This window comes from Parasteatoda tepidariorum, chromosome 10 (assembly GCF_043381705.1).
Source record: "Parasteatoda tepidariorum isolate YZ-2023 chromosome 10, CAS_Ptep_4.0, whole genome shotgun sequence".
NCBI lineage: Eukaryota > Metazoa > Arthropoda > Arachnida > Araneae > Theridiidae > Parasteatoda > Parasteatoda tepidariorum.
In genome coordinates this window covers 50,019,263-50,028,611 of record NC_092213.1, presented here as the reverse complement: position 1 = coordinate 50,028,611, position 9,349 = coordinate 50,019,263, and the positions used below count along the sequence as shown (strand labels likewise).

The 9,349-nt window shown below is 27.8% G+C and overlaps 2 protein-coding genes across 2 annotated transcripts in view; both read left to right on the top strand.

The window, feature by feature from the left end:
* The window catches only part of LOC107446642 (Exonuclease tos), a 33,336-nt gene that overhangs the window by 8,153 nt on the left and 15,834 nt on the right, over positions 1 to 9,349 (top strand). The gene's annotated exons all lie outside the window — the stretch shown is intronic.
* Positions 280 to 9,331, top strand: LOC107440648 (uncharacterized). The gene is made up of 7 exons (XM_071186818.1): positions 280 to 488; positions 1,904 to 2,136; positions 4,255 to 4,450; positions 6,207 to 6,425; positions 7,639 to 8,188; positions 9,092 to 9,191; positions 9,287 to 9,331. The coding sequence occupies exons 3-5, from the start codon at positions 4,302 to 4,304 to the stop codon at positions 8,183 to 8,185; spliced, it is 915 nt and encodes a 304-aa protein (XP_071042919.1). The 5' UTR covers positions 280 to 488; positions 1,904 to 2,136; positions 4,255 to 4,301; the 3' UTR covers positions 8,186 to 8,188; positions 9,092 to 9,191; positions 9,287 to 9,331.

Sequence of the window (9,349 nt, the reverse complement as noted above, 5' to 3'; positions counted from 1 at the left end):
CCCACTGACGGTTCTGCACGTAAAAAGTCGCATTTTAACCTGCAGTCTTCTCTGCATAGCAAAACCGGTTTTCCCATGTTAACTGATAGGGGAACTGTGTGTAGGGGAGAAACATTCTCCCAATTTTGCCCATTTCCTTAACCGCCAGTGGGTTAATCCTAGTTTTGAAATATTTACATTCATACTATGTGTGATAATGAATATTGATAATTTAAAATATTTTTGTGTTTGATTCGCTGAAATTGCTTTTTAATGTTATTCTGTTGAAATGAACTAAAATATGCTTTTAATATTTAGATATTATCTAAATTGCCCAGTTATCTAAAGATGCCCAAACTATCAGTGTCTGAAGATTATAAAGACTCTTTCATCAAAGCTGATAACACATTTTTGTACCAGTTAGTTTTCTGTCCTAGAAAAAAGTGTCTTGTTCCTCTTAATCCGTATCCAGAAGGAGTAAACCCTGATGATATGGAATATGCTGGAAAGTATCCTTCTAACGTTAATTTGATATAAAACTTCCATTTCTGAATGTGGTTTAATATTGCCTTCCAAAATTGTGTTTTATATTTGATTTGATTGATTACTTGATTTTAATGTATTCTTATATTAGCAAATAGTAAGTTTAATTAAATTAGTAATAGTAATTAAATTTTTTTGTCAGTAAATGGACTTTTCCTTGTGATTTTTTTTTTTTTTTTATCCAGTTGAATGTAATTTTCTTCCAAATATAATACCATATTCATAGATGTCAGTTTAATAAAAAAAAATCCAGGAAACTGCCTAATTTTGACAGTTATATTAGCTCAATCAAGAATTTTTCTAGTTTTCAATTAGTTTTTGAAAATTTTCCAAAATTAGGAATGTTTTCCCACACACACGTACATATATTATATGTATGTGTGTTACGGACGGGGAGTGTCGAGGAATAGCTTCAAAGTAATCTAGGAGAATTACATTTAAAATAAAATAAAATAAAGAAAAAATCATTAAAATCAAATAAGGAAACACAAAAAGACAACACAAAACAATTATAGTTAGAACATCTTTCGGAGCTCTCTCCCTGTTGCCGTCTCGTGAGAGTGTGTGAAGAGAGCCTGTTCTACTACAAATGGCGCCACACGGCGTATGCAACACACACACACATATATATATATATATATATACATACAGGATAAAAGGATAAAAAAAAAAGAAAATTAATAAGTTTTATTTACTGTGCATAAGCTACGAATATATAGAACTCATGAAATAAGTTACAAATATAAAGAAAGCATGGAAATAAAGATAACTTTATCTTCAATCAATCTTTGTTATTCTTCATGTTTTCTCTATATTTTTAACTTATATATATATATCTAAATCACTATTTTCTTCCACGCAATCTGAAAATAAAATCAAGCTTTAATCATTAAGTAATAATTTTTTTTATATTTGAAGGAATTCTTGTCTGTTTAATTAGTCTAATTTATTAGCAAATTATGTACTATCCCAATTATTATTTTTAACTATACTACTCTCACATGCTATTATTTGTAGTGGACTTATTGCTGGGATCTCAGATAGTTCGCTATATTAGGTTTTGACTATTATTCTAAAAATGAAAAAACTCCTACATTTACTTGAATCAGACAATTGTTCTAAACTTCCGAAGGACTTCCATTTCTCATATTAAATGATAAAAAATTGACAAAATCATGTTAAAAAAAAACTATTAAATATATTTATAACTACGATAAATAAAATATAAAAGTCCTAAGTGCATGTATTCCTCCTTTCTGTTCTAAAAAGCCTGATTTATTAAACTTTACAACTGAAATTTAGATTTATTTTTAGAAGTTAATTCAGAAGTTATTGTGTTTATTTCTAGCATAGTGCAAGTATGTTCTTTAACGTAATTTAGATATCTTGACAATGATTTAGCTTACCAATTGGCTATGGGGGACATCAATGTCAAGACTTTGAAAAAGTATGATTCAAATGATATTTAAAACTGGTCCGACTCCCACACAAGTAAAAGTGGATTATGGAGTCCACTAAATTATTCAGCAATTACCAAGAAAGGAATAGCTTTTAAATTTAGTACCCCAAAAAGAAAGGCTGGTGATGTTCACAAACATAAATCCTTTGAACGAGGTAAATTATATGAAATATAGTTTATTGTTCTTGTCCACGTTATAAGCCCCTTTTTTAAAAAAAAATTATCTAATTATGCTAGTATTTCTTTTCAGTGCTTGATTGTGTTATTATTACCAAGAAAATTGTTTTATGTATACAGCATTTATTTAGTCTTTTTAAAGGCTAAATTACTTATTTGATTTTAAAAAGTAGATAAAGATCTGTACAAGAAATTTTACTGTTATTAATTAGCATCAGTTTATAGGAAAAAATCACACAAAAAAAGGCCATTAAATATCATTTAAAAAAATAGAAAAAAAATCTAAGGGGTGACTGTTCAAATAGTGTTTTTACTTGCTCTAAAGGAATAAAGGTTCTTTCTTCCTGGAAAAAATTAGTTATTCAAAAATTAAATTTTTTTTTCCTTCACATTTTTATTAATATTTTTATTACTTCAACTAAAATTTAAATTAATGATTTAAAAATCTTTTTTTTTTAAAATATTGGTTATTTTTAAGTATTTTTAAATTTAACGGGAGAATATGATTAAAAACTTATTCTTGAATTACTTTGCAAACCCAAATGATATTGGTATCCTTGTTTTAATTTTTTGAAAACTGACAGCAAAATTAACCAGAAATAATCTGGAAAACAATTTTCCACTTTCCCTAAGCTTCTTGAATTTGCTAAAATACAGTCAAACCCCGCTATAGTGAACACGGCTTATAGTGAAATCCCGGATATAGTGAACCAAATGCTCGGCCCCGTGCCTTACTATACACGCATAATGTTATTTTTTGTGGATATAGTGAACCGTAAAAGTGAGGAAGTTGGACATAATGAACTTTTTTCTGTCTTTGACTGATTTTTTTCTTCAATTTTTTTTGTTGCTATTTTCAGGGAATATAAACTATCCAAATCTGAAGTTTGTAACGTATGGAAAAATAAGCAATTAATAATTTCTGCTCATGAAAAAAAATTTAGATGGCAGAAGAAAGTTGCGAAAAGCAGATCACAAGGATGTTGAAGAAGCATTACTGAAGTGGTTCACCATTCGAAGAAGCCGCAATCTGGACAAATGTGGATAAATTTGCTAAGTGATTTTATGAGACTACTTTCATGTGCTCGAATAGCTGGTTGGACAGGTTTAAAAAACGGAATAACAGAAATTCGGGAAAAATTATCTGAGAGTCGGGAAGTGTTTCCATAACTGATGTTGAGGATTGCTCATCAGCTAAAGATTACTAATTTTTTTTGTACGCAAGACAAAGAGAAATGAAAAATAACAAATTTTTTGCTACTACATAATATTTTTCAGCCATTTATTTGAATAATGTGTAATAAAAGGGAGGAGTTTGGGAACCATTAGTTAAATTGCCTGCGTTACGGATATAGTGAACACCCGGTTATAATGAACTGAAATTTCGATCCCTTGCAGGTTCACTATAGCGGGGTTTGACTGTATAATCCATTGATATAAAAATATTCACTCAAGTTAGTGTAAAAATTGGTTTTTAACATCGCAACTAATCTACATTTTTTTATATATGTATATATATATACTCCTTAAACAATTCTAAAAACAATAAACCAAAACGATGAGATAGAAATAAGAAATAAAAAATAGAAAGAAGCCCATAAACTCAAATCTAAAATGCTGTGAGCAAGAAAAAAAAATATTTTTTTTTTGTTCATATTGTAGCAATTTAAGTGAGTTAGTTTTAATTTAGCCAATAACTAGGACATAGTTTCCAACTAATAAATTTAATTTTATCATTTTTCATCTTCATCAATTTTATCTTTTAATCTTTCATTTTTCATGTATAAAACTTCAGTATTGTATAATTTTTAATACCTTTACTTTTTTTAGTACCTTTACCTAGTTGTTAATTTTTTTTTATTTAATTGTAAATTAATGCATAATTTCATTTATATAATATACCTATATAGAATTAAGTTTTATATGTATCTTAAAACTGTGCTGAATTGAATGTCATAAAAATTCTCTGTATATTTTTGTTTTTTTGTACTTCTCTTTACTGATAAGATAGCTAGTTTAGAAAATTAGCAACTCTGATTTCAAAACTATTTCATATTTACAAATTTGTTGTTATAATTAAGTATTTAAATTTTCAGTGGATACAAATAAGAGTGATCTGCCTTCCTCGGAAGAGCTGTTTGAAATGTATGGTGGTAATGCTAAAAAAAGCAAATCTTACGATCCATATGAAGAAGAACCCATTTTTGTTTCCTCCGAAAAAAAGCCATCATTTGACATTGATTCATTCAAAAATTCACCTTCCTCCTCTGTCAATAAAGTAGTTAAAAGCCAGTAATGTTTTATTTTTATTTTACTTAGTTTTATTGAAACTATTTTGACTTATTATTCACATTTGTGAAGCTTCTCACTTTTAAATGTAATTTTATGTGAATTAATGTTTTATATTTTAAAGCTGCAATTTTTAAACTTCAGTTCAAATTTTTAGTAATTTTTTTCTAATCCATTTCAAGGTATTTGGTCTGAAGAAAATAGTGGTATAAGATGTTGTAGCTGATTGGACAAAATATCAGCATCTAATTTATACAAAAGAAACCTTTATTTTAATGTTATGCATTAGAGTCATATTTAATTGAAAAGATTCTTCCCCAAAATCGATTCTTAGTGATAGAAAGTATGTTGTCTTGTAAGTTTTCCTGTACTAATAACAGATTTTAGTACTTTCTTTTTCCTCAAAAATTTTCTTTGCTTTTTTCTTTCAAACATGTGACATTTTTCTTTCAATTAACTTTCTCTAATTGTTGTTTTTGTCCTTTATTAAATGTGAAATCTTTTTTTAGCTATTATGAGGTTTTTTAGTGTAGGGATCTATTGATGGACTTGAGTACTATTATTAAATAAAAAAATTTGGTAGAAATTAAAGTGACTTTATTTGTTTAAAAATTTCTGCTTAAAGACCAATTTTTATCTGCAATATATTATTTTATTTTATAACTGACGTTTAACATCTTACCCATTTCTGAGTAAACTCTCAATGTTCAATTCTGCAGCCATGTATTTTTGAGTCCTACTCAGAAGAACTTCTGGATCAAACATTAAGACATTCAACCTCTGTGGAGTACTTTTTGATGGATTTATATTACATGAGAAGGAAAACCACCCACTGTCAGCTCGACTATTCTAACTCATGATCTCTCTACCATTGAGGATATTTTTATATCTGTACAGTTTTAGATGGTGCGAAGTAGGAGCAGGATCCGTATCAACCAGCCACTGCTGGGATTCGAGCCTGGGTCATCTCATTGAGAGGAATGCTCTATCCCTTGAGCCACCATGGTTCTATAATCTGCAGGACAGGCATTAAAATTTTGTGTATCATTTTTAAAATCTATATTAAAAATGGTGATTAAAACACATTGCATTCTGAATTCAACCTTTTAAAAATGAGAATTATAAAAAAAAAAAATTTCTGAAATATTATTTTACAAGTTTTTAGCAAAATATGATAACAGCTTATTTAAAACTCGAGCTTAACCCACTGACGGTTCTGCACGTAAAAAGTAGCATTTTAACCTGAAGTTTTCTAAACATAGCAAAACCTGTTTTTACACGTTAATAGATGGAGAAATAGTGTATAGGGGAGGAACATTCTCTCAATTTTGCCTATTCACTAAACCACCAGTGGATTAATATAATCCATAGTTGTGCTTCCCCAATGGAAAATCTTAACCTAAAATTTGAAAAATTAATCTTTGCATTTTATAGAATATTGTGTTATAGTGTTATATTGATAATTTCACATGTCATTTAACTTAACTACTAATCATGGCAACATATATCTGAAAAAAATCAATGTTCATATTTTAAAATAATTTTGAATACAAGTAGTTTTGACACAAAAGTATGCCTTTAAGTATTTATAATCGACAGATCTTCTACTGTATTTATTGCTAGCAATAGTTTTTTAAATTCCAATCTGAGTGTTCTGTCCAAAAATATTTCCTAATTTTCGAATTTTTTTTCTTTCTTTTTATCCGTGTTTATGAGTTCGTATTTTAAATTAATTAATAAAATAATGTACTTTTTTAAGGTTCTTTTCACTTGGGTCTGTGCCAAGCAGTAAAGAAAGTTCTTCTGGATACTTTTCTTCTCCTTCATCTACCAATAACAGCATCAATGAAGATTTTTTATCTAATTCATTAGCATCTGATTCCTCAATTCATGTCCTGACTTCACCAGCTGAACCAGAAAGAGATGCAAATCTATTAGATGAGTCTGCTCGAAGTAATAAAGAAAATTTAATCAATAGGTATTATATTTGTTTTTTAAAAAGTATCTTTCCATTTACATTCTTAGAACATAGTATAGTTGTTCATATATGTTTCCCCCTTATTTATATTTTTTGCTTTGGGATCAAGTTTTCCTATTAAAATTGCAATATTTTCACATTCAAAATAAAATGTGGACGTTTTGTATTAATTATTATACCTTTGTGTTTTCTTTTATTGGCACTATATGCTCTGCCTCACACTAGACTTCAACTGGCATTGAAAATTGAACAAGTTCATAGCTACAAGTTGCAAAATTGCAAGAAAAATTTAAACCAAGTGTAATAGCTTTTGATTTCTTTGATAACACTGTATGTTGATTTCAGTATTAAGTTGCCAAGAAGGGAAGTTAAGAAGCATATTAGATAAAGCTAAAAAAATTTTAATTAAGTAATAAAAAATTATTCTTTTGAAGTACCCTGCGGGATTCCTGAAAGTAAAAATTTTTTTGTAAAGAGGAAAATAACTTATAGTTTCCTACCTATGTTTACTTCATAAACAAAAAATAGATTAGATTGCAAAAAGGAATTAAATTGAAATGATGTTCATTTTTCTCTTTTTTGTTGTATTTGATATATTTATGTAGCATAAAGTTCAACCTTTAAAAATCGTAACAAGCTACTAATAACTCATTTAAGGAGGAACCTTCAACCTATGTTTAGAAATAATCTATTTATAATTAAAAGTGGTAAATTTTTTCTAACCATGTTAACCCCCATAATTTTATTTAAATACATTAAAGCTTAATTTATTTACATTAATTGAAGAATTTGATTTAATAAAAGAAATAGCTAGAATTTAATTTATTAAAAGAATTTTGAATTTGAAAAATAGTTTTTCTTTTTACAATCTGTCTTAAAATCCATATGCATAAGCTTGCTAAATAATTTTCCCATTAAGTTCATGGTAAAGCTCCATATGTTTAACAATAAAGACCCTACATATCCACTAAGTTATGAATAAAAAGGATGTAAGATATTTCTAAATTGCATAAAGGGTAAATTTCATATAAAAAATTTTTTTTGAAAATTAAAACATTACATTAAAAATATCTTTTATTGAATAAATGAAACTTTTTGCATCAATATTTAGGTTAGAGATAGATTGAGTTAAATATATTAATTTTTAAATTGGTAATTTATGCTTAGTCAGAAAATGTAACTATTTAACAAAAATGTTTTTTTTTTTTTCAAGGTTTGCCAAAAAGAAACCTACTGAAGTTAGTCCAGTGCTGAGTGAGGATAAAGATAAGGATATTCCAAAAACACCTAACGATAAAAAAGCATCGGTATTAGACATTTTCAGCTCAGAATCAACTATAGCCACTTCCACCATTTCATCCATGCAAAAATCTGCCAAAATATTGTCCCAAACTGCAGAAGTATCTGTAGTAAAACTAAAACCAAGGAACTTATTCTGCAAAAAGAATAAACTAATCACCACTAAAATAGAAGATTACAAATGGACGAAAGAAGAAAGCCCTCCAAAAGCAACTGAAGCTGATAAAAGTTGTCAAAAAAGTATAGAAGATTCTCCAAAGACAGACAGTGTGGAGAAAAGTCCCTTGAAGGAAATATCACCTTATTTCTTAAATATAAGTGACAATCAGAAACTTAGTGATGCATCTCAAGATGATTCTGTGATAACTATTTTAAGTGAAACAGTGATGATCCTGATCCTATTGAAGGAAAATCCTCACCCAATACTGATGTTAAGAAGAATACAAAACATTCCAGTTTAAATAGTAAGTGTTTGTAAAATATTTTTTTATTTCGTTTGTCAACTATAAACTATTATTTAAGAAAATGTTTTTCTACTTGCTTTTCATAATTTAGTTTTGCTTGCTGTAGACAGTAATTCTTTAATGTGATAATACAGTAGAATCTTGATCAACTGTTTGTTTCTCATAAAACCATTTATTGCGAAAAATGGAATCGAGAAAAGGACGAATGCAGGTCACATAAAACAATAAAATAATGATTTGAAAGCATATAAAAGGTAGAAAAGATTAACTGAACTTGAAAATAGTTAAATTTTCAATAAGCATTAAAAAATTTAATTGAAAAATTGTGTGCTTACTGTAAAAATAATATGATGCAAAAGAAAGATGAGTGAACTGATTTATTTATTTAAAATATAGGCAATTTTAGTTTGAAGATACTCATTTTTTTCTTTAGCACAAACAATTAATTTTTGACATTTGTAACTGCTGTTCATTTTCTGTATGTTTGTATGAATGCAGAAAGTTCCCAAGGCTTTGAGGCCTTCCGCAAATGGTTGTAGATCCATTTTGCTGTCTATATCGGTATCACTTTGCTCTTCCTCAACTTCTGCTACCATTTCTTGATTCAACAACTTCACAAGTTTTCAATGTTTTTCTCAACTGATGCATTAACATCAAATGTGATGTTTGGGGCGTTCTCTCTAAACTGTAGCAAATCCTTATTTTCTTCCTAATCATTAGCATCATAAGTTACTGTTTCTGCTCATAAAACCAAATAATGTCATTTTTTAAGTTTAAGCAAACATAAATGTTAAAATTAATCTTTTAACTATTTTTCTTTTTAAAATTATTTTAATTTGTTCATTATGTTATACTATTAAATGCTTTATTCAAAGACTTCCCCCGATTTATTCTTGCTTTTAGATAAACTCAGTAAATGTCGTTCAATTGGTCTTTCAAAGAAAAGAAAAAGTACTGGCACGACAGCAAGAAAAGAATCTCTCCTAAATTTTAATTTTACTAGGTATGCATCTTATTTTTCTTAATTTTATTTTTGTTATTTTGATAAATGTCTACTTATTGATGTAGGTAATAAACTTTTTTGTTTATTTTTTACAGAAAGACTGTTTCTGAAAAATAAAGATAAGAATACTGTTTTTAAAATCATTTACTTGTGTGTTT